Below are 26,486 nucleotides of genomic sequence, written 5' to 3'. Positions count from 1 at the left end.
ATATTCTTGTACATAGGGGGTAGTATTATAGTACTTATATTCTTGTATATAGGGGCAGAGTATTATAGTAGTTATATTACTGTACATAGGGGGCACTATTATAGTAGTTATATTCTTGTATATAGGGGGCAGTATTATATTAGTTATATTCCTGTATATAGGGGCAGTATTATAGTAGTTATATTCTTGTACATAGGGGCAGTATTATAGTAGTTATATTCTTGTACATAGGAGCAGTATTATAGTAGTTATATTACTGTACATAGGGGGCACTATTATAGTAGTTATATTCTTGTATATAGGGGGCAGTATTATAGTAGTTATATTCCTGTATATAGGGGCAGTATTATAGTAGTTATATTCTTGTACATAGGAGCAGTATTATAGTAGGTGTGTTCTTGTTTTGGGGGGGCAGTATTATTCTGGGACATGATTGGAGGGATGTACGGTACCTTTACTCTGAGTGCCTTCTTGTTATACGTCCACGCTGTTTCTCAGGCCTGATTGTTGCAGTAGTGCGGTGTGTTGTGGTTGCGGTGCTATTATTTGGCCGGCAGCCTGCTTTTGCTGTAGCAATGTGTGACAGCTCCTCTCGCTTTGTCCCCATTGCACTAATTACTGTTACATAAGAGACGAGCTCCTGCGCCATTTATAGAGCCGGGGATCCTGGGAGCTGCTCCACTTTATTAATGTGCAGTAGTAATTGTGCCGCCACTCATTAACCCTGATCTATAAGCAGCGGCGGCACATGGCCGGTGACTGGTGCTGATCACTGGGTGTGGGCCTGATTATATCCTCTCTGGGCCGGGTTACAGCAGGTGGATATTAATGTTGGGTATTTACCAGGCAGACAACACCTTCATTCCAGGCACATTACCTGTGCACAGCGACACTACCACCCTCATCTGCTGCTGCCTGGCCATGGAGCGCGGGAGAGCTCGCTGGGGTAGGAACCATCGCACTATATCCACAGGAGACTGAGCACCATGGGGCGGTAATACTGGGACGAAGGGAACTGGGCGGCTGCGGCAGAAGGATCATCCTGCACATTCTATACTGGAAAGGCTGCATAGGAGTAATAGATATGAATAGGTGGCTGAGGATGGGAGTCGTAGTTAGGACCCAGAGAATAGGTGGCTGAGGATGGGAGTCGTAGTTAGGACCCAGAGAATAGGTGGCTGAGGATGGGAGTCGTAGTTAGGACCTAGAAGAATAGGTGGCTGAGGATGGGAGTCGTAGTTAGGACCCAGAGAATAGGTGGCTGAGGATGGGAGTCGTAGTTAGGACCCAGAGAATAGGTGGCGGAGGATGGGAGTCGTAGTTAGGACCCAGAGAATAGGTGGCGGAGGATGGGAGTCATAGTTAGGACCCAGAGAATAGGTGGCTGAGGATGGGAGTCATGGTTAGGACCCAGAGATTAGGTGGCTGAGGATGGGAGTCGTAGTTAGGACCCAGAGAATAGGTGGCGGAGGATGGGAGTCGTAGTTAGGATCCAGAAGAATAGGTGGCTGAGGATGGGAGTCGTAGTTAGGACCCAGAGAATAGGTGGCTGAGGATGGGAGTCGTAGTTAGGACCCAGAGAATAGGTGGCGGAGGATGGGAGTCGTAGTTAGGACCCAGAGAATAGGTGGCGGAGGATGGGAGTCATAGTTAGGACCCAGAGAATAGGTGGCTGAGGATGGGAGTCATGGTTAGGACCCAGAGATTAGGTGGCTGAGGATGGGAGTCGTAGTTAGGACCCAGAGAATAGGTGGCGGAGGATGGGAGTCGTAGTTAGGATCCAGAAGAATAGGTGGCTGAGGATGGGAGTCGTAGTTAGGACCCAGAGGAATAGGTGGCTGAGGATGGGAGTCGTAGTTAGGACCCAGAGAATAGGTGGCTGAGGATGGGAGTCGTAGTTAGGACCCAGAGAATAGGTGGCTGAGGATGGGAGTCGTAGTTAGGACCCAGAGGAATAGGTGGCTGAGGATGGGAGTCGTAGTTAGGACCCAGAGAATAGGTGGCTGAGGATGGGAGTCGTAGTTAGGACCCAGAGAATAGGTGGCGGAGGATGGGAGTCGTAGTTAGGACCCAGAGAATAGGTGGCTGAGGATGGGAGTCGTAGTTAGGACCCAGAGATTAGGTGGCAGAGGATGGGAGTCGTAGTTAGGACCCAGAGAATAGGTGGCGGAGGATGGGAGTCGTAGTTAGGACCCAGAGAATAGGTGGCGGAGGATGGGAGTCGTAGTTAGGACCCAGATGAATAGGTGGCTAAGGATGGGAGTCATAGTTAGGACCCAGAGAATAGGTGGCGGAGGATGGGAGTCGTAGTTAGGACCCAGAGAATAGGTGGCTGAGGATGGGAGTCGTAGTTAGGAACCAGAGATTAGGTGGCTGAGGATGGGAGTCATAGTTAGGACCCAGAGAATAGGTGGCGGAGGATGGGAGTCGTAGTTAGGACCCAGAGAATAGGTGGCGGAGGATGGGAGTCATAGTTAGGGCCCAGAGAATAGGTGGCTGAGGATGGGAATCATAGTTAGGACCCAGATGAATAGGTGGCTGAGGATGGGAGTCATAGTTAGGACCCAGAGAATAGGTGGCGGAGGATGGGAGTCATAGTTAGGACCCAGAGAATAGGTGGCTGAGGATGGGAGTCGTAGTTAGGACCCAGATGAATAGGTGGCGGAGGATGGGAGTCGTAGTTAGGACCCAGAGAATAGGTGGCTGAGGATGGGAGTCGTAGTTAGGACCCAGAGAATAGGTGGCTGAGGATGGGAGTCATAGTTAGGACCCAGAGAATAGGTGGCTGAGGATGGGAGTCGTAGTTAGGACCCAGAGAATAGGTGGCTGAGGATGGGAGTCGTAGTTAGGACCCAGAGAATAGGTGGCGGAGGATGGGAGTCATAGTTAGGACCCAGAGAATAGGTGGCTGAGGATGGGAGTCGTAGTTAGGACCCAGAGAATAGGTGGCGGAGGATGGGAGTCGTAGTTAGGACCCAGAGAATAGGTGGCTGAGGATGGGAGTCGTAGTTAGGACCCAGAGAATAGGTGGCTGAGGATGGGAGTCGTAGTTAGGACCCAGAAGAATAGGTGGCAGAGGATGGGAGTCGTAGTTAGGACCCAGAGAATAGGTGGCTGAGGATGGGAGTCGTAGTTAGGACCCAGAGAATAGGTGGCTGAGGATGGCAGTCATAGTTAGGACCCAGAGAATAGGTGGCTGAGGATGGGAGTCGTAGTTAGGACCCAGAGAATAGGTGGCTGAGGATGGGAGTCGTAGTTAGGACCCAGAGAATAGGTGGCGGAGGATGGGAGTCATAGTTAGGACCCAGAGAATAGGTGGCTGAGGATGGGAGTCGTAGTTAGGACCCAGAGAATAGGTGGCTGAGGATGGGAGTCATAGTTAGGACCCAGAGAATAGGTGGCGGAGGATGGGAGTCATAGTTAGGACCCAGAGAATAGGTGGCTGAGGATGGGAGTCGTAGTTAGGACCCAGAGAATAGGTGGCTGAGGATGGGAGTCATAGTTAGGACCCAGAGAATAGGTGGCGGAGGATGGGAGTCGTAGTTAGGACCCAGAGAATAGGTGGCGGAGGATGGGAGTCATAGTTAGGACCCAGATGAATAGGTGGCTGAGGATGGGAGTCGTAGTTAAGTCATCTAAGTCCTTGGCTGCTTCTTGCAGAATGTAGTGTAGTAGTGGCCTCCATGAACCTCATGAGGGTTGTAGTGAGCAGAGGTGTAATGGGAGATTCATATCTTGCAGGTCTCTATGGGAGTTGTAGTTGTGACACATGTAATTGCAGACGCACGGAGCCGGGTGTCAGAGGAGTTGTAGTAAGGACACGTGTACTAGTAAAAGCAAAGCAAGGCTGCTCCGAGCATCGCGTACACTGCAGACCCCAACCACCGAGCAATGGCTGCATATTCAGGGGGGATGTGGTGTATACAAATATAGAGAATGACTAAATATTATATAAAAAGGGAACAAACCTGCAGAAAACTGCAAATAAAAAACTGAAATCTACTCTTACTGTTATTTGTGGGAATCTGTCAGCAGGTTTTTGTAATGTAATCTAAGAGCAGCGTGATGTAGGGGCAGAGACCCTGATTCCAGCGACGTCACTTATTTGGTTTCTTGATGCAAACTGTTTTCTGTGCTACAGATGTAGCAGTTCTCTGAATGCTGAGCCCTATATTACCTCACACCACTTGACAGCTTGCTGTGTAAACTGTGCATAGGCAGAAAGATGCCAATCAGTGATGGAGGTTTTGGTTATATATGAATATGGAGGACATCATGGGAGCAGGTATATTTGTCCTCTAGTGATAATCATCTCTTGATAAAACAATGGTTTTATCAAAAAGCGACACATCGCTGGAATCAGGGTCTCGGCCCCTACATCATGCTGCTCTCAGATTAGGTGGAAAAAATGATCGACAGATTCATAGTAAGAGGTGGTTTACTGGTGCAGCCATAGGATCTGCTGCTTCTTCACCCCATTGACTATAATGGAGAGCGCCCGTGTGATTCCCTCCTATGTGATCACTGTAAGTGATCCTTATTCCTTGGGTTCATACTATAAGTCACAATGGCCGCAGTGCCCCATAGAGGATCTAAGAAACGATCGCAGAAGGATTACTCCGCCATCGCCTTCTGAGTATTGCAGACCTGGCTGTAGCAGAGGTGACGAGCACGGAGCGGTTCTGTAGGTCACATACTTTCATCCATCGTCAGCGTCTCAGATTCCGGCGTGAAGAGGAGTCAGTGGAATCTTCATCAAAATGAATGAGTAAGAATCCTCTAGATTCCCAGGGCTATTGCCTAACAGCCTGCATCCACAATCCATGTCCCTCCATATTAAAGGAGCGGTGACAGCCGAAACCACACACAGGTGGCCCAGATTCTTCCGTAGTACGGGCGTCCTCTCATCTTCTTAAAGGGGTGAAATTACAAACGTGATTGTAAAAACAATGTTGCATTTTACCGTATTTTATAGTGTACAGCTTGTTACCTCTGCTGTCGACCACCGCTGCAGTGTGACAGAGGTAACCCATCTCTTAGGCAATGAATGCAGTGCTTTTACCATATTCTATAGTGTACAGCTCGTTACCTCTGCTGTCGACCACCACTGCAATCTGACAGAGGTAACCGATCTCTTAGACAATGGATGCAGTGCTTTTACCATATTCTATAGTGTACAGCTCGTTAACTCTGCTGTCGACCACCGCTGCAGTCTGACAGAGATAACCCATCTCTTAGACAATGAATGCAGTGCTTTTACCATATTCTATAGTGTACAGCTCGTTACCTCTGCTGTCGACCACCGCTGCAGTCTGACAGAGATAACCCATCTCTTAGACAATGAATGCAGTGTTTTACCATATTAATTCCATAGTGTACAGCTCGTTACCTCTGCTGTCGACCACCGCTGCAATCTGACAGAGGTAACCGATCTCTTAGACAATGGATGCAGTGCTTTTACCATATTCTATAGTGTACAGCTCGTTAACTCTGCTGTCGACCACCGCTGCAGTCTGACAGAGATAACCCATCTCTTAGACAATGAATGCAGTGCTTTTACCATATTCTATAGTGTACAGCTCGTTACCTCTGCTGTCGACCACCGCTGCAGTCTGACAGAGATAACCCATCTCTTAGACAATGAATGCAGTGCTTTTACCATATTCTATAGTGTACAGCTCGTTACCTCTGCTGTCGACCACCACTGCAATCTGACAGAGGTAACCTATCTCTTAGGCAATGAATGCAGTGTTTTACCATATTAATTCCATAGTGTACAGCTCATTACCTCTGCTGTCGACCACCGCTGCAATCTGACAGAGGTAACCCATCTCTTAGGCAATGAATGCAGTGCTTTTACCATATTAATTCTATAGTGTACCGCTCGTTACCTCTGCTGTCGACCACCGCTGCAGTGTGACAGAGGTAACCCATCTCTTAGGCAATGAATGCAGTGCTTTTACCATATTCTATAGTGTACAGCTCGTTACCTCTGCTGTCGACCACCGCTGCAGTCTGACAGAGGTAACCCATCTCTTAGACAATGAATGCAGTGCTTTTACATATTAATTCTATAGTGTACAGCTCGTTACCTCTGCTGTCGACCACCGCTGCAATCTGACAGAGGTAACCCATCTCTTAGTCAAGGAGCGCAGCACTTACAACTTCTTAGCTATACATCTTGTAAGTGCTGCTCAGAAGCTGACTGTACTGCTGTCCTCACGCTCATCTGCTGCTTCACAGGCAAAGCTTCCTCTACTAGTGGCATCAGCTGGTCCGAACTGTCAATCATCTGGACCGGACCACCCCCACAAGCAGTGCACTCCAAAAGACACATGAGACAACCCCTTTTAATGCCGGTTATAGGTTGTTCACTCTCTTACGTAGTCATATTTACAAATTTTACATTTTGCATTTGCCAGAAATGTTTTTTTTTTTAATTCAAATATGCTAATGAGCAGCATTGTGCACTGTGGGCGGGGCTGAGCATCTTCCCACTTCCTTGTTCTGTATTTGTCTCCACCCCCTCTCTCTTGATTGACAGCTTTGGCTTTACAGGAGCTAGAAGAGGGTGGATATAGATGGAAAAGTGTTAGGAGTGAGGGTGCAGTGATCTGCTCGACCACACCCACAATGCACTGAGAACCTCATTAGCATATTGTAATAATACAGAATGAGTTCTGCAATGGATTTGGACACTAAAGTAGTGATTTTCCTTTGGGCTCTGCCTCGTACGAGGACTGGGCCTGTCCGGAGCCGTAGATTATTACTGGGAAGGTGAGAGCTGCCCACGGCTGGCACCGAACCCTGGACCCCTGAGCCTGGACCCCTGAGCCTGGACCTCGCCATCATCGGGATGGAGCTGTGGAGCTATGGGAGATTATGCTCTATAATCCCATCAGGCTGGGATATTCTGGTGTAATCCCTGTAGTCAGGTAGGACCCCGTCCTGATATTTGCATTTTTCAGTCCAGTTTCCTATCTCCATTCCCTAATGCATGCATACTGACGGTTTCCATCTCCTGGTATCTATACTCCAATATATACTCTGTGTACACAGCACTATGATGTATGCAGTATATAGCTGCGTGTGTATACAGCGTGCACAGGGCTCCCACGGTGCATTATTCCCACTAATGACTCCTCATAGTGCTCCTGGTGAGTCACACTGCAAGATCACAGGAGTGAAACTGCTCGGGGTGTGGAAATGTGGGTGTACCCGGGACAGCGCATGGAGGCGAAACATAAACCGTCCGCAAATACGGCACACCGGCCAGGATAACCAGCCCCAACCGAGCAGCCGGGCTCCACTGCCAGATCTGCACTCATCTGATCTGTACCATGTGCTATTACTCCCTGTTATCAGCCGTTACTGGAACAGGAGACTGTAGGACAGGTGACTACAATCTATTACTCCCTGTTATCAGCCATTACTGGGGGAGGAGACTGTAGGGCAGGTGACTACAATCTATTACTCCCTGTTATCAGCCATTACTGGGGGAGGAGACTGTAGGGCAGGTGACTACCAGCTATTACTCCCTCTAATCAGCCGTTACAGCAGGAGGAGACTGTAGGACAGGTGACTACAATCTATTACTCCCTGTTATCAGTCATTACTCGGAGAGGAGACTGTAGGACAGGTGACTACAATCTATTACTCCCTGTTATCAGCCATTACTTGGAGAGGAGACTGTAGGATAGATGACTACAATCTATTACTCCCTGTTATCAGCCATTACTTGGAGAGGAGACTGTAGGACAGGTGACTACAATCTATTACTCCCTGTTATCAGCCATTTAATGACAGGTAATTAATCTATACCTATAAAAAGCTTCATCTAGGCTGATTGTACCAAGGGGTTTACAAGTTATTGCTCCCTCTTATCAGCCATGTTATCTGGGGAAAAGGTGTAGGTATATAATGTAGAGGGTAGACGGGGCTCATTCCCGTACATCAGTCCTGGGATTACGTTCCTGTAATGATTGACAGCCGGGCTTCAGCCTCCATCGCTCTTACACATCCTGGTAGTGACAGCTCCTCCGTGGCCCCCAGCACAAGGCTCCGCTCTCATGTGGCCCTGGGGGACATTGACTGAATATACAACATTTCCATTCCTTCTTCTAGCTCAGATGTTTGCGCTTTCATCCTGCAGATATACATCTATATACACCAGACACATTCTCGGGTTCATTGGGCTGTGACCCCAGTGACCCATCTGACCCAGTTAACTCCCTGTTGCCATCATACTGCACATTATCTATGATCATCATCCATGTATCTACCTACAAAGACTGATCACCAGCCCCTTCTAACAGAACGAAGTGGGATCAGGTGCTAACAGTCCTTAACTAAAACAGAAACAGCCGTGTAGGAGGCTAAAAACCAGGTGAGGGAGAACCAAACTGTGCTCCAAAGGTGCCTCGCACTATACATCATGGAAAGACAGCAAGGCACAGGGTAGTTATAGTGCATCAGTGAGGGGGGGTCACCTGAGAAAAGATGTCCCCGCAGCTGGGGATTCATGAAGCGCCACTAAATGAGCAAGTTTAGGCATCTATCTTTTATTTTCCTATTACAGACCCTTTCAGTCGCGGCCTGGATGTCCCCCCATCTTTCCTGGTACCTCAACTTCTTTTTCGCACATTGTATCAGGCAGAACGTTGGAATCTTACCTTGTATCAGGCAGAACGTTGGGATCTTACCTTGTATCAGGCGGAACGTTGGGATCTTACATTGTATCAGGCGGAACGTTGGGATCTTACATTGTATCAGGCGGAACGTTGGGATCTTACATTGTATCAGGCAGAATGTTGGGATCTTACATTGTATCAGGCAGAATGTTGGGATCTTACATTGTATCAGGCAGAATGTTGGGATCTTACCTTGTATCAGGCAGAATGTTGGGATCTTACATTGTATCAGGCAGAATGTTGGGATCTTACATTGTATCAGGCAGAACGTTGGGATCTTACCTTGTATCAGGCAGAACGTTGGGATCTTACATTGTATCAGGCAGAATGTTGGGATCTTGCATTGTATCAGGCAGAACGTTGGGATCTTACCTTGTATCAGGCAGAACGTTGGGATCTTACCTTGTATCAGGCAGAATGTTGGGATCTTACATTGTATCAGGCAGAACGTTGGGATCTTACCTTGTATCAGGCAGAATGTTGGGATCTTACATTGTATCAGGCAGAACGTTGGGATCTTACCTTGTATCAGGCAGAACGTTGGGATCTTACATTGTATCAGGCAGAATGTTGGGATCTTACCTTGTATCAGGCAGAACGTTGGGATCTTACATTGTATCAGGCGGAACGTTGGGATCTTACATTGTATCAGGCAGAATGTTGGGATCTTACCTTGTATCAGGCAGAATGTTGGGATCTTACATTGTATCAGGCAGAATGTTGGGATCTTGCATTGTATCAGGCAGAACGTTGGGATCTTACCTTGTATCAGGCAGAACGTTGGGATCTTACCTTGTATCAGGCAGAATGTTGGGATCTTACATTGTATCAGGCAGAACGTTGGGATCTTACCTTGTATCAGGCAGAATGTTGGGATCTTACATTGTATCAGGCAGAACGTTGGGATCTTACCTTGTATCAGGCGGAATGTTGGGATCTTACCTTGTATCAGGCAGAATGTTGGGATCTTACATTGTATCAGGCAGAACGTTGGGATCTTACCTTGTATCAGGCAGAACGTTGGGATCTTACCTTGTATCAGGCGGAATGTTGGGATCTTACCTTGTATCAGGCAGAATGTTGGGATCTTACATTGTATCAGGCAGAATGTTGGGATCTTACATTGTATCAGGCAGAACGTTGGGATCTTACCTTGTATCAGGCAGAACGTTGGGATCTTGTATCAGGCAGAACGTTGGGATCGTACCTTGTATCAGGCAGAATGTTGGGATCTTACCTTGTATCAGGCAGAATGTTGGGATCTTGCATTGCATCAGGCAGAACGTTGGCATCTTACATTGTATCAGGCAGAACGTTGGGATCTTACATTGTATCGGGCAGAACGTTGGGATCTTGCATTGTATCGGGCAGAACGTTGGGATCTTACATGGTTTCAGGCAGAACGTTGAGATCTTGCATTGTATCAGGCAGAAAGTTGGGATCTTACTTTGTATCAGGCGGAATGTTGGGATCTTACATTGTATCAGGCAGAACGTTGGGATCTTGTATCAGGCAGAACGTTGGGATCTTACATTGTATCAGGCAGAACGTTGGGATCTTACATTGTATCAGGCAGAACGTTGGGATCTTGCATTGTATCGGGCAGAACGTTGGGATCTTGCATTGTATCGGGCAGAACGTTGGGATCTTACATTGTATCAGGCAGAATGTTGGGATCTTACATTGTATCAGGCAGAATGTTGGGATCTTACATTGTATCAGGCAGAACGTTGGGATCTTACCTTGTATCAGGCAGAACGTTGGGATCTTGTATCAGGCAGAACGTTGGGATCTTACCTTGTATCAGGCAGAATGTTGGGATCTTACCTTGTATCAGGCAGAATGTTGGGATCTTGCATTGCATCAGGCAGAACGTTGGCATCTTACATTGTATCAGGCAGAACGTTGGGATCTTACATTGTATCGGGCAGAACGTTGGGATCTTGCATTGTATCGGGCAGAACGTTGGGATCTTACATGGTTTCAGGCAGAACGTTGAGATCTTGCATTGTATCAGGCAGAAAGTTGGGATCTTACTTTGTATCAGGCGGAATGTTGGGATCTTACATTGTATCAGGCAGAACGTTGGGATCTTACCTTGTATCAGGCAGAACGTTGGGATCTTGTATCAGGCAGAACGTTGGGATCTTACCTTGTATCAGGCAGAATGTTGGGATCTTACCTTGTATCAGGCAGAATGTTGGGATCTTACATTGTATCAGGCAGAACGTTGGGATCTTACATTGTATCAGGCAGAACGTTGGGATCTTACATTGTATCAGGCAGAACGTTGGGATCTTGCATTGTATCGGGCAGAACGTTGGGATCTTGCATTGTATCGGGCAGAACGTTGGGATCTTACATGGTTTCAGGCAGAACGTTGAGATCTTGCATTGTATCAGGCAGAATGTTGGGATCTTGCATTGTATCAGGCAGAATGTTGGGATCTTACCTTGTATCAGGCAGAATGTTGGGATCTTGCATTGTATCAGGCAGAATGTTGGGATCTTGCATTGTATCAGGCAGAATGTTGGGATCTTGCATTGTATCAGGCAGAATGTTGGGATCTTACTTTGTATCAGGCGGAATGTTGGGATCTTACATTGTATCAGGCAGAATGTTGGGATCTTACATTGTATCAGGCAGAACGTTGGGATCTTGCATTGTATCAGGCAGAATGTTGGGATCTTACTTTGTATCAGGCGGAATGTTGGGATCTTACATTGTATCAGGCAGAATGTTGGGATCTTACATTGTATCAGGCAGAACGTTGGGATCTTGCATTGTATCAGGCAGAACGTTGGGATCTTACATTGCATCAGGCAGAATGTTGGGATCTTGCATTGTATCAGGCAGAATGTTGGGATCTTGCATTGTATCAGGCAGAATGTTGGGATCTTGCATTGTATCAGGCAGTGTCACAAACCACCGGGGGGTCACTCAGAAATCCCCCGCGCTGGCTACCAGTACGTCACAATCGGGGGGTAACAAGTGGGGGTCACCCCTCCTTTATACCTCCCGACCGACAGACAGAGCACGTGACGCGCTCTCTAGCGCCCCTCTTATAGTCAGGCCAATTATGGAATTGCCCGACAATAAGCAAGGAGGCCGCTATACTACTTATGCCGATTATTGAAGGGTCCCCGGTGAGAGTAAGGTATATATTCCCCCGACCTCCGCGGGCGGAATATATAAAATCTCCCCGAATCTCACTGGCCTCCCCACAATAATCCTTGGCACAATTCGCTGCCACCAACCGATTTACGGTAACTATTAGCCGAACACACAGACGTGGGATTCAAGATCGAGATAACAGAACAGCCCAAGATTAATTATATAATTTAATCAGCCTAAAGCACACTAGAAACTACAATATATACAATAGGGAATCTACAGAATATACATATGTCAGAGTACAGTTACAATCAAAGCATGGGTTACAAACAGGCATACACAGTTCCAGCAGTTACCTTGTTGCGTCTGGCCACAGGGGGGCGCTGTACCCAGGTTTCTAGGATCCTTCCCACAGATGTTTCCTACACGTGCCCCCAGCGAAAAGAACCCCGGAAAATGGCCGAAGTAGGGTTATCAACCTGGGCAGATCCAGGTCCCCTCCTACCTTAGTGACCTCAGAGGGAGCACTGCTCCACCCCTGGCTTGAGTTATGGACAATCCACAACATGGAATATGGGCCATAACTTTGCCTGGGAGCGTCGTAGGCGGACGCCAATGCTCTCATTGTGACAGTTATGAATTTAGCTACAGAACGAGGGGACTCATGACCTGTCTGCCAGTTCCCCATTGGCTGATATCACGCCTGGGGCATTTCCCAATGTCCTGCTCCCATAAAAAGGGTGTGCCGGCATCGTCCGCATGCGGAGACACCATTTTTATGGTTGCCATATTTATCGGAAATATGGCTTGCGAGATATGAACCATTTTTTACTGGAGTCGTTCTGTCTAGCTAGTTCCATAGCCTTGCTAATGAGATACAACTCTTGTTACAGGGTGACGGCAGGGAGTCATCCTGTGTCCATTGTTCCCACACCACCTCATCTCCATATCACAGGAGATGGCCATGGGATTTGTTGCTAAACCAGTTGTGTGAAGGAAAGGGGGGGTGACACCAGGAGAGGGCTTCCTGACATACTTGAATATCATGATTTATCGTCATATCTCCGGATTTACCTCACACCTCCCCCCTTTTGAGGGCGCTAGGGGGCAGCACACTCCGGTGTTCCCCCGTGCGCCCGTCCGCGACCTCTCCTTGTCGGGACAGCCCGTCTGCGTTACCGTGGTCACGGCCCCTTTTGTGGCGAATGGTGAAGTTGTATTGCTGGAGCGCAAGGCTCCATCGCAACAATCGCCCATTCGTCCCAGAGACGGTGTGCAACCAGCTGAGGGGATTGTGGTCCGTCTCCACGATGAAGTGGCGCCCGTATAGATAGGGTTGCAGACGCTGCAGGGCCCACACTATGGCCAGGCACTCCTTCTCCATCGTGGAATAGGCAACTTCCCTTGGTAACAGCTTCCTGCTCAGGTACAAGACTGGGTGCTCTTGGCTCGCAGAGTCCACCTGGCTGAGCACCGCACCGAGGCCGAAGTCACTGGCGTCGGTCTGTACTACAAACGGCCGCGTGAAGTCGGCTGCCTGTAGCACGGGCGGGCTGGACAGGGCGTCCTTTAGGGCCCGGAAGGCTGTCTCGCAGTCCATTGTCCAATCGACTGCAGAGGGCAGCTTCTTCTTGGTGAGGTCCGTCAAGGGCTTTGCCAGGCTACTATAGCATGGAACAAACCTCCTATAGTACCCAGCGGTCCCCAAGAAGGACATCACCTGCTTCTTGGTCCTGGGGGTGGGCCAGGATGCGATGGCTTCCACTTTCTCAGGCTCGGGCTTCAGTGTTCTCCCACCTACCCGGTGACCGAGGTACTGGACCTCGCTCATGGCCAGCTGACACTTTCCCGGCTTGATGGTCAAACCTGCCCGGTGGATCCGCCTGAGCACCTGTGCTAGATGCTCTAGGTGGTCCTCCCAGGTGGGACTGAAGACGGCAATGTCATCTAGGTACGCGGCCGCGTACCCTTCAAGTCCCTTGAGCAGGGTGTTGACCATCCGCTGGAAAGTGGCAGGGGCATTCCTCATCCCGAATGGCATCACCGTGGACTCGTATAGTCCAAATGGGGTAATAAAGGCAGAGCGTTCCCTGGCCTTGCGAGTCAGGGGGATCTGCCAATATCCCCGGCTCAGGTCCATGATGGTCAGGTACTGAGCCCCGGCCAACTGATCGAGCAGGTCATCGATGCGTGGCATTGGGTACGCATCGGCGACCGTGACAGCATTGAGCCCCCTGTAGTCCACGCAGAACCGAGTGGTTCGGTCCTTCTTAGGGACGAGAACTACAGGCGAGGCCCAAGCGCTGTTGGATGCCTGGATCACCCCCAGCTTCAGCATCTCGTCAATCTCCTGGCGCATGTGTTGCTGCACCTCCAGGGAGACCCGATATGCTGAACGCCGGATCGGGGGATGATCCCCAGTGTCCACGTGATGGACAGCCAAGTCAGTCCTTCCGGGCTGGTTGGTAAACAACCCCCGGAAGGGGTGTAGGGTGGCCCACAGCTGGGACCGTTGGTCCTCCAAGAGCTGGTGGCCAACCTCCACATCCTCAATGGATCCGCCTGCCCTAACCTGGGCTAGCATATCCAAGAGGGTTTCCGCTTCTCCCTCCTCGGGCAGGTTGCACACGGGGAGCGCACATGCCTCCCGCTCATGATGTGCCTTCATCATGTTCACATGGAAGGGCTTCCGCCTTCCACGGGCAGGGTCCAGGGTGACCAGGTACGTCACAGGGTTGAGCTGCTGGTACACGAGGTATGGGCCTTCCCAGGCTGCCTGAAGCTTGTCCTGTGGTACGGGGACCAGTACCCACACCTTTTGACCCACTTGGTAGGTCCTCTCACAAGCGTTCTGGTCGTACCAACGCTTCTGATCGGCCTGGGCTTGAGCCATATTGTCGTGTACCAGTTGCGTCAAGGCCTGCATTTTGTCCCGGAAGCGCATGACATACTCGATAACCGACACTCCAGGGGTGGCCAAATCCCCTTCCCAAGCCTCTTTCACCAGAGCCAGGGGGCCCCGCACACGTCGCCCGTACAGGAGCTCAAACGGTGAGAATCCTGTTGAGGCCTGTGGAACCTCCCGGTAAGCAAATAACAGGTGTGGGAGATACCGCTCCCAGTCACGCCCATGGGAGTCGACCAACATCTTAAGCATCTGCTTTAAGGTGCCATTGAACCGCTCGCACAGGCCATTAGTCTGTGGATGGTACGGGCTGGCCACCAGATGTCGCACCTGGACTTGCTTACAGAGGGCCTCCATCAGCTGGGACATGAATTGGGTCCCCCGGTCAGTGAGCATTTCCTGGGGAAAACCCACTCGGGAGAAAATCTCCAGCAATGCGGTGGCCACCTTGTCAGCCCGAATGGACGACAAGGCCACTGCTTCTGGGTACCGGGTGGCATAGTCCACTACCGTCAGTATGAAGCGTTTCCCGGAGCTGCTGGGGATGGCCAGCGGGCCGACCAGATCCACAGCCATCCTCCTGAAAGGCTCATCGATGATGGGCAGAGATACCAGTGGGGCTTTGGGGCGTGGCCCCGCCTTCCCCACTCTCTGACAGGTTTCACACGAACGGCAGTAGGCAGCCACATCGGCCCCCATTTTTGGCCAGTAGAAATGCTGGTTTAACCTGGCCTTGGTCTTAGCGATCCCTAGGTGTCCGGCCATCGGAATCTCATGTGCGATCCGCAACAACTCCGTCCGGAACGGATAGGGTACCACCAACTGTCGGTCCCTGGGCCACGCCTCCGGTGAACCCTGCTGGACCGTGGCCCGGTACAGCCGTCCTTGGTCCCAGACCACTCGCTCCGGGTCCGAGTCCGAGGGAGGCTGTGCCGCCTGCTCCTTTAGAGCTTTCAGGCTGTCGTCAGCTTCTAACGCTGCCTGAAACTCCTGACTAGATGTGGCCAGAATCGACGAGACTGTCACATCTTCAGTCAGTACCCCGGGACCTGTGTCCTGGCCTCCACCTGACTCGGCTGCCACTTGGTCAGAAGGGGAAGAGCTATCGGACCTCCGGGAGGCCCCTTGGCTTCCAGCACTCCCACTGCGGGTGACAGCGGCCACAGCCGCTGCGACCGTGGGTCGTGCCTGCTCCTCCTCCGTTCCTGACCAAGTCGCCGGCTCAGGCAGACCTACCTGGCTTCCTGACACCCCGGTTGTGGGGGAACCCTGCACCGAGATCTTACCTGGGAGCACTTCCGCTCCTGGACCGGCCCCAATCTCACCTGCCTGTTCCCCCCCTGCAGCAACAGAACCCCGCTGTGAAATCTCTGGGGACCCCACATTTGCTGTGGTAGCCCCCACCCCACACACTGGTCCTCCCCCTGCAGCACCCTGCTCTCTGCTTATCCCTGCAGAGGGCAGCAGATCCCAGCTCACAGGCTGGTTACTTGTAGAGGCATTGTCACACCTTTCTCTGACCCCCTCCCCTGTCACAGCTGCAGCTGTGTGTGTGTCTATGGTGTCTGTGCAAGCAGAAATATCAGAGTTCACTCCCTCCTCCCTTACATCATTCATAGATAACACATTAACATTGTCCGGAGGCACGTCAGCACTGGCTGAAGGTTCAGCCTTTGGGGCGGGGCCAAACTGGGAGGTTATTTGCCCCAAATCTGTCCCAAGTAGCACGTTTGCAGGGATCCGATCAGTTACCCCCACCTCTCTCACCCCTCGCCCCGCGCCCCAGTCCACATAAATGTCAGCAACAGGCAGCGCCGGGTCAATGCCTCCAATCCCGGAGACAGCGAGGGTTTTTCCAGGGATCAAGTCTTGGGGGGACACCATCTCAGGCCGCACCAGAGTCACCTCCGAGGCGCTGTCTCGCAGTCCTATGGTCACAGACCGGCCGACGGTGACAGGTTGGAAGCTGTCCAGGGACCTACCACCACCCCCACCCACACAATACACCTTGGGCGGCCCTTGGGACGGGGACGGAGCCGGGGCCTTGGGACGCTGAGGGCACATGGCCTTGAAGTGTCCAGGTAGGTTGCACTGGTGGCACCGTCTTGGCTCTGCCACGGGCCTGGAGAGGGGAGTTGAGGGGGACACCCCCTGCAGTCTAGGGGCAGGTGGGGCAGTCGCAGAGTTCATCTTACCCCCTCTCCAGGTGCTGCTGGTGGCTGCTCTCCTGGCTTCAGGAGCCCGATTGTTGGTGTAGTCATCGGCCAGGGCAGCTGTAGCCGTGGACCCCTTTGGCTTCTGGTCTCGGATGAACTGGCGGAGATCCTCAGGGCAGTTCCACAAGAGTTGCTCCGTGATGAACAAGTCCAGGATCTCCGGTCCGGTGGAAAGCTGCAGGCCTTGGGTCCAGTGGTCGGCAGCTCGGGCAAGTGCCCGCCGGTGGTCAGCCCAGGAGTCCTTTGGTCCCTTCTGCAGCGTCCGGAACTTCTTGCGGTAGGACTCCGGGGTGAGGTTGTACTGTTGGATCAGGGCCCGCTTGATGGTGTCGTAGCCCTGATCCGCCTCAGCAGGCAAGTCCCCAAGGATATCCAGGGCCTTACCCCTTAAACGGGGGGTCAGGTATTTGGCCCACTGGTCCTTGTTCAGATGATGCTGCAAGCAAGTCCGTTCAAAAGCAGTCAAGAAAGAGTCCAAGTCTCCATCCTTCTCCAGCACTGGGAAGTCCTCAACACGGACCTTTGGAAGTTTGGTGTCTGGAAGGTCACGGGTGGCTGATGAGGGCCGGAGCTGAGCTAGCTGCAGCTGGTAGTTACGCTCTGCCTGGCGCTCTTCACGCGCTGCTTGCCGCTCACGCTCGGCCATGAGTTCCTTGTAGCCCTCCCGGTCTCCAGCCTGGCGTAGGGCCATAGCCATTTGAAGAAGGCTATCCGAGCCTCCCAGGCTCGGTGGAATGGCACGTGGTGATCTGCGGCCCGCTGCGGAGCCTGGTGATTCACTGTCCATTGCAGAGCGGAGGGCTGGCATCTGGCTCGTTGAGGACCCTTGGGCGAGCTGCTCCTCATCTTGTCCAGCAGTGCCCGGTTGTGCAATGTCCTCTGCAGAGCTGTTTTCTGGCGTCGAGCTCCTGGAGGACTCGTGGACAACCTCCTCATCGTCTCTGGCCTGAGCATCGGCCATTCCTTTGGCTTTGCTCCTGGTGCTCTCAGCCATTCTTGCAGACTTTTGGTCACTGACACAGAACTGACACCTGATGCCTCCACACACCTTACAGCATCTGCACTCTGACACTCTAGTGTTGAGCTAGTCTGAAGACCCCAGCAGCCACAGCTGCTGCAGGCAGTCTTTAGTGTCTGGGAGTATGGGTCTCACACTCACACACACTATTATCTCGATCCCACCGCTTGCCACCAATATGTCACAAACCACCGGGGGGTCACTCAGAAATCCCCCGCGCTGGCTACCAGTACGTCACAATCGGGGGGTAACAAGTGGGGGTCACCCCTCCTTTATACCTCCCGACCGACAGACAGAGCACGTGACGCGCTCTCTAGCGCCCCTCTTATAGTCAGGCCAATTATGGAATTGCCCGACAATAAGCAAGGAGGCCGCTATACTACTTATGCCGATTATTGAAGGGTCCCCGGTGAGAGTAAGGTATATATTCCCCCGACCTCCGCGGGCGGAATATATAAAATCTCCCCGAATCTCACTGGCCTCCCCACAATAATCCTTGGCACAATTCGCTGCCACCAACCGATTTACGGTAACTATTAGCCGAACACACAGACGTGGGATTCAAGATCGAGATAACAGAACAGCCCAAGATTAATTATATAATTTAATCAGCCTAAAGCACACTAGAAACTACAATATATACAATAGGGAATCTACAGAATATACATATGTCAGAGTACAGTTACAATCAAAGCATGGGTTACAAACAGGCATACACAGTTCCAGCAGTTACCTTGTTGCGTCTGGCCACAGGGGGGCGCTGTACCCAGGTTTCTAGGATCCTTCCCACAGATGTTTCCTACACGTGCCCCCAGCGAAAAGAACCCCGGAAAATGGCCGAAGTAGGGTTATCAACCTGGGCAGATCCAGGTCCCCTCCTACCTTAGTGACCTCAGAGGGAGCACTGCTCCACCCCTGGCTTGAGTTATGGACAATCCACAACATGGAATATGGGCCATAACTTTGCCTGGGAGCGTCGTAGGCGGACGCCAATGCTCTCATTGTGACAGTTATGAATTTAGCTACAGAACGAGGGGACTCATGACCTGTCTGCCAGTTCCCCATTGGCTGATATCACGCCTGGGGCATTTCCCAATGTCCTGCTCCCATAAAAAGGGTGTGCCGGCATCGTCCGCATGCGGAGACACCATTTTTATGGTTGCCATATTTATCGGAAATATGGCTTGCGAGATATGAACCATTTTTTACTGGAGTCGTTCTGTCTAGCTAGTTCCATAGCCTTGCTAATGAGATACAACTCTTGTTACAGGGTGACGGCAGGGAGTCATCCTGTGTCCATTGTTCCCACACCACCTCATCTCCATATCACAGGAGATGGCCATGGGATTTGTTGCTAAACCAGTTGTGTGAAGGAAAGGGGGGGTGACACCAGGAGAGGGCTTCCTGACATACTTGAATATCATGATTTATCGTCATATCTCCGGATTTACCTCACAGGCAGAATGTTGGGATCTTGCATTGTATCAGGCAGAATGTTGGGATCTTGCATATAAACCTTCAGTCTTCCAGTTTGCACCATTTTCGGAGTCGTGGTTGATGGGGTCATTTTAATTACTTTCTACTCCTTGAAAAGTTAGCAAACAGGAACCCTTTACTGTCACAATCTGCCTGTCAGCCGGGGCCTCGCTCCCCTCCATATTGTGACATTTTACAGTACTGTACCCTTAAATAAAACACGTAGCCTGAAAGCCGGGGGGAGCAGATTGCTCAGACGTCCTATTAAAACCATCAATTGTGAGCGGCCGGGGGTTTATTTTCTCTTCAATTTAGTTGTTTAGATCTGCAGTCCTCGCTGGCACTTGTGATACGGAGGAGAAATAAACACCCCCCGCCTGTTTATTTGGGCTTAGTCACTGGCAACGCTTTAACCTGGGAAATTACAGAGGCGTCGGCGGAGTGAAAGGGGGTTCAGACCCTCCAAACCGGCTCCTTACATTGTACTCGGTGATATTTATCTTATATTTATACATTTAGTGCCTGTGAAAATAATGGAGATCAGCGTAACATTCCTTCTGTGCCGCTTATCCCGGTTTTCCACCTTCTTGTAAATGCACATTAATCATCCTGTAAAAGTGAGAATTTACAATAAGTGGGCGACACGGTGGCTCAGTGGTTAGCACTGCAGTCTTATGGTGGCTCAGTGGTTAGCACTGCAGTCTTGTGGTGGCTTAGTAGTTAGCACTGCAGTCTTATGGTGACTCAGTGGTTAGCACTACAGTCTTGCAGCGCTGGGGACCTGGGTTCAATTCCCACCAAATACACCATCTGCAAGGAGTTTGTATGTTCTCCCCGTGTTTGCGTGGGTTTCCTCCCACACTCCAAAAACATAGTTAGGGACCTTAGATTGTAAGCCCCAATGGGGACAGTGTTGCCAATGTATGTGAAGTGCTATGGAATTAATAGCGCTATACAAATGAATAAATTATTATATAAGTGTATCCAACTGATACATTGTAGCAAACTATCAGCACAGGAGAGAGATTTGTGCCATTGGTGAGTTCAGCTCACAGAGGATCATCTAGACTGGATACATTGTATTCCATTACTGATTAAATAGAGATACCTTACAAAAGAGTGGGTGCACCATCAGGCGGTACTATGGGGGGCATTATTAGGGAGGGCGCTGTATGAAGGGTTGGTTGGGTCAGTGTGCTGAGTTCAGTGACTGCACTGACTCCTGTGTATCCTCAGTGTTTACATTTATGTATCTGTTGTTTATTGTTTATCATTTACTTGATCCTTTGTTGCTTCTCCCCCAGGATCATCCGTGCGTCGCTGTGACTGTATCAGTAAACTATGGATAATTACACGCAGGAATCAATATTGTATGAGCTGAGCTCGCGGCGTCTCTCGTGGCGTGTTTTGTGATATTATCGAGGATAACAACATAAAACCCGCAGCAGCTGCATCCGAGAGCGAGGTATAGCGCGGAGTATAGACCACAACCCTCCGCCCCTCACCCACCATCATTAGGTGATTAAAGGGGCTCAGGGGAGGATTCAATCTTCTGGGCTCAATGCAAAATCTGTCTCAGGTCCCCCACGTGCTGTCTATAATACTGGGGGCGTCTTATGTGGCAGAAGGACCCAGGTGCAACTGCTACCTCTGCACTCCCTGTTGTCAGAGGGGGATTTACAAAGAGATTCACAACCCTCTGAATGTGTCTGTGGATTCCAGAGTGATACATTGTAGCAAATTATCAGTCTAACATCCAACCAGGGGCAGACATATCATTGGTGCAACCTGTGCAGCCGCCCTGGGGCCCGAGAGGTCGAGGACCACTAACACCTGCAAACCAGTGGCAGACATATCATTGGTGCAGGCCCACTGGGGCCCGAGAGGTCGGGGGGCCACTAACACCTGCAAACCAGGGGCGGACATATCATTGGTGCAGCCGCCCTGGGGCCCGAGAGGTCGGGGGGCCACTAACACCTGTAAATCTGGGGCAGACATATGATTGGTGAAGGCCCACTGGGGCCCGAGAGGTTGGGGGGCCACTAACACCTGCAAACCAGGGGCAGACATATTGGTGCAGCCTGTGTGGCCAGAGAGGAGCCACATCTATCTCCACGCCAGGCGGAAATGTGCATTATGAGGAGCTCCTGGATTGCAAAGGGCCCCTATATTGATCTTGCACAGGGGCCTTTTCTGTCCGTGTCCCCCAGTGCACCCTACGGTCCAGACTTCTTGCAAATGTCAGCTCACCAGAATATTGGGAAGGTGGATGATGGAGGGTGGATGATGGAAGGTGGGTGATGGAAGGTGGGGTGATGGAGGGTGGATGATGGAAGGTGGGTGATGGAGGGTAGATGATGGAAGATGGATGATGGAGGGTGGATGATGGAGGGTGGATGATGGAGGGTGGATGATGGAAGGTGGATGATGGAAGGTGGATGATGGAAGGTGGATGATGGAAGGTGGGTGATGGAAGGTGGGTGATGGAAGGTGGGTGATGGAAGGTGGGTGATGGAAGGTGGATGATGGAAGGTGGGTGATGGAGGGTGGATGATGGAAGGTGGGTGATGGAGGGTGGATGATGGAGGGTGGATGATGGAGGGTGGATGATGGAAGGTGGGTGATGGAAGGTGGATGATGGAAGGTGGGTGATGAAGGGTAGATGATGGAAGATGGATGATGGAGGGTGGGTGATGGAGGGTGGATGATGGAAGGTGGATGATGGAAGGTGGGTGATGGAGGGTGGATGATGGAAGGTGGGTGATGGAGGGTGGATGATGGAGGGTGGATGATGGAGGGTGGATGATGGAGGGTGGATGATGGAGGGTGGATGATGGAGGGTGGATGATGGAAGGTGGGTGATGAAGGGTAGATGATGGAAGATGGATGATGGAGGGTGGGTGATGGAGGGTGGATGATGGAAGGTGGATGATGGAAGGTGGGTGATGGAGGGTAGATGATGGAAGGTGGATGATGGAGGGTGGGTGATGGAGGGTAGATGATGGAAGGTGGATGATGGAAGGTGGGTGATGGAGGGTAGATGATGGAAGATGGATGAATGAAGATGGATGAATGAAGATGGATGATGGAAGGTGGGTGATGGAGGGTGGATAATGGAAGGTGGATGATGGAGTTAGCGCTTTCCCTTTAGGATTCAGTTGTAAAAAAGACATTAAATTTGCGTCAAAACTAAGACGTCCAAGTGCGACAAGCAGGATCTTTTATAAAGGCGGCATGTGATAAATACGTCCCATCTGGCAGAGATGAAGGCGCCGCGCTAGTGACAAGGTTTATACTGCGGGCCGCTGCGTTGTGGGACTGACCCTTGGCCTCGTTAGCCGGATTTACTCTCCGTCCTGTCAGGAGACGCTTCCTAGAAGGTGTTCAGTGGCGGTTTAATGAGTGCACCCTGCGTCTGGGAAGAGCTCAGCTGTAATCTCCGGAATCATCAGGCGCCATGACACACAGAGGAGCAAAATGAGGGTCAAGCGAGGCGCAAATCCTGGGCTCTGCGGAGTATAAACAGGCGGATAGCCATTACTACAGATAGCTGTAGCACCCGGCGTTGCCCGGGATAGTAACTGTCTCTCTGTCTCTCTCCCAGTCTCTGTCTGTGTGTCGCTGTCTGTCTGTCTCTTTCCTTGTCTGCCAGTGTCTATCTCTCTGTCTGTATTTGTATCAGTCTATCTGTCACCATCTGTGTCTGTCTGACTCTATCTCTGTGTTTGTCTGTCTCTGTGTGTGTCTGTCTCTTTGCCCGGGCTGTCTCTTTGCCCGGGCTGTCTCTTTGCCCGGGCTGTCTCTTTGCCCGGGCTGTCTCTTTGCCCGGGCTGTCTCTTTGCCCGGGCTGTCTCTGTCTGTCTTTTTCTGTCTCTCAATATCCGTCTCTCCACCGACATCTTATTGCCTCATACATAAGCTTCTTATACTAACAGTTTATTTTGTTCCTATAGCAACCACTGACAGTTGCTATTATTAGCCTGTAGCTCCCACCTCCATTCAGTTTAATGGAGGTAGAATTTTTGGAGACTAACTGTAAAGCGCGGGGTTAAATCTTCCCACCCAAACATAGTCTATGACGTTCCCCGAGTCATATGGAGTGTCTGCAAAATTTTGTGATTGTAAATGCGACGGTGCAAATTCCATTAGCGGACACACACACACACACACACACACACACACACACACACACACACACACACACACACACACACACACACACACACACACACACACACACACACATACACTCAGCTGTATATTTTATATATATATATATATATATATATATATATATATATATATATATATATATACTGTATATATATATATACTGTATATATATATATATATATATATATATATATAATATTATGAGATGGTCACAGAAGCAGCAGCGATCAGTCTGGATAATTTATATGAAAAAGTCGCAGACGACCGTCCTCAATCACCCGAGCTCACCGCAGTATGATTCTCTCACCATCGTACACTCACCTCGCTGTCCTACACTCAACTCTCCACAGTATACTCACCTATGCATCGTACACTCGCCTCACCATTGCAGACTCACGTCACTGTACACTCATCTCTCCATCGTACATCACCGTACATCAGGTGACTCCATCGTATTCCCCATTCCTCATCATACACTCATTTCGCCGCCATAGACACACCTCACTGCCGTACACTCAACTCACCATTGTACACTCAAATCATCGTAGACTCACGTCTACATCGTACACTCACCTCAGCATCATACACTCACCTCTCCTCCATACACTCACTTCTCCATCGTACACTCACCTCAGCAGCATACACTCACCATTCATCGTACTCACCTTTTCATCATACACTCACCTTACCATCCATCGTACACTCACCTCGATGCTGTACACTTAAGTCACAATCGTACTCTCACCTCTCCATCGTACACACTCACCTTACCATCGTACACTCACCTCACCATCGTGCACTCACCTCACCATCGTACACTCACCTCTCCATCGTACACACTCACCTTACCATCGTACACTCACCTCACCATTCATCATACACTCACCTCTCTATCGTACACTCACCTCTCCATCGTACACACTCACCTTACCATCGTACACTCACCTCACCATCGTACACTCACCTCACCATTCATCGTACACTCACCTCTCCATCGTACACTCACCTCACCATCATACACTCACCTCACCATTCATCATACACTCACCTCACCATCATACACTCACCTCTCTATCATACACTCACCTCTCTATTGTACACTCACCTCACTGCTGTACACTTAACTCGCTGTCATACACTCACCCCAGCAGCGTACACTCATCTCCGTCGTACAAGCTTTAGTACCGGCTCCGGTGAGCTGTGGTGATCACATGGGTTGTCAGACAATGGTATCTCCATTTCCTCCCCTAAGAGGCCGTTTTCATTTTTGTGCGTTTGTTTTTTTTTAAATGTTACAAAAAATTCAAAATTTGTAAAGAACAAAAAAAAAACAACCCCCAAACGCCTGATTTTGTTGTCTCCTTCCTCTGAGACACAGAGTTGCTTCTTACGCGGATGATCTGGGTGAACGCTGGTTCTTTTGCTTTTAGTGACAACAATTTTGGGTTCATGGAAAGTTTCGATGTCTTTTCATTACATTTTCTATGGAGGTGAAATGAGTGATAAATGGCAATTCTGGATTTTATCTCTTTTTCTTTTTCCGGACTTTCACTGCGCTATTGAAGCATACAGTCCAAATAATGTTCTCGTAACCCTTGTTCTATTCAGTAAAAGCAAGCGGAGATTTTAAAAATGGGACCGTGCTAAAACACAGCAGGTATTGGAACGCTGCAGAGATTTCCATTTAAAGGCAATTAGGCTTCAAATACATAAAACTAGCGAACCCCTTTAAGGGGTCATGGCGGAGAGCGTCCAAAAATCACACTGTGCAACTGCATATTACTGCATATTGTTTAATTATACAGAATTGGAAGTTTTTTTTATTTTTCCCGGTTATTTCATTATACGAGCGGATTGACTTGGAGCTGTAAAAAATTAACCATTATTCCGGAAGCGTTTCCTTTCCAATGTTGTCACACTACAACTCCCAGCATCCCGAAATCTGGAGCACACATGTGATAAAAACCTCTCACAAAATATAATCCCCCCATGTGCTTTCGTAGGTGCCAAGTGCAGTAAAACCGTTATAGGATCCTGTTCCCACTAATTCTGTTATTGCAGGTGTAGTAAGAGGCGAATTTGGGTAAAATAAACATTCTGCGCTGCAGATTTACAGTGGCAAAAAATGGGCGCAGGGGACTCCTAAACTGGACTGTGTCTGTCAGCGGCCGCGCGGCAGGTGTAAGGGTGTGCCGAATATTAATGGCGCTCACAGCGGGGTGCACGTATTTCCTAAATCAGGTGATTGCTTTTTTATATTTCCTTTTTTTGTCCCTGATTTTACCCTTTTGAATTATTTACTTTTTTATGTAGTTATGTTTTTTTTCTATTGTTTTGTTATTTTCTATTAAATCATTTTATTTTTTACAGCCGCAATCAAAATCTTTCCCCTCCCCCACATTGTAAATTTGGTTTATTTACACAATTTCCAAACTTTCTGTTGCTTACAATAAACATTGCTAATAGCAGAACATGACTAATGTAATGAGTGGTTTCTCCAAAGCAGCCCAAAATGTCCTCGGAACTGACTCCCCTTTGTGACTAGCATCTCCAGTATTTAGTAGAGCTCTTCTGGCTGTTGTAATGTGCTGCTCCTCTAGCTGTGATATATAGTCAGACTCCTGCTGCTCCTCTAGCTGTTATAACCTGCTACTGTATGCATGTGATATATAGTCACACACTTACTGCTCCTCTAGCTGTTATAACTTTCTATGTATGTGATATATGGTCAGACAACTGCTGCTTCTCTAGCTGTTATAACCTGCTACCATATGCATGTGATATATAGTTAGACACCTGCTGCTCCTCTAGCTGTTATAACCTGCTATGTATGTGATATATAGTCACACACCTGCTGCTTCTGTATCTGTTATATATAGTCACACACCTACTGC

At 49.7% G+C, this 26,486-nt stretch overlaps 1 protein-coding gene across 2 annotated transcripts in view; it reads left to right on the top strand.

Annotated features, from left to right (window-relative positions):
- Positions 1–26,486, top strand: part of CLMN (calmin) — a 121,166-nt gene that overhangs the window by 41,226 nt on the left and 53,454 nt on the right. Inside the window, exon 1 of one of the 2 annotated variants that reach the window (XM_075330819.1) lies at positions 853–946. The exons of the other annotated variant lie outside the window; for it this stretch is intronic. Coding sequence (XP_075186934.1) covers positions 922–946 — 25 coding nt within the window. The 5' untranslated portion in view covers positions 853–921. Of the gene's footprint in view, positions 1–852; positions 947–26,486 lie in introns of those variants that run through there. 2 annotated transcript variants of the gene reach the window in all.

The sequence above is a fragment of the Anomaloglossus baeobatrachus genome, chromosome 12 (assembly GCF_048569485.1).
Source record: "Anomaloglossus baeobatrachus isolate aAnoBae1 chromosome 12, aAnoBae1.hap1, whole genome shotgun sequence".
In the NCBI taxonomy this organism is placed as follows: Eukaryota; Metazoa; Chordata; class Amphibia; order Anura; family Aromobatidae; genus Anomaloglossus; species Anomaloglossus baeobatrachus.
The sequence above is the reverse complement of the archived record's forward strand: the minus strand, read 5'-3'. Positions and strand labels throughout refer to the sequence as shown.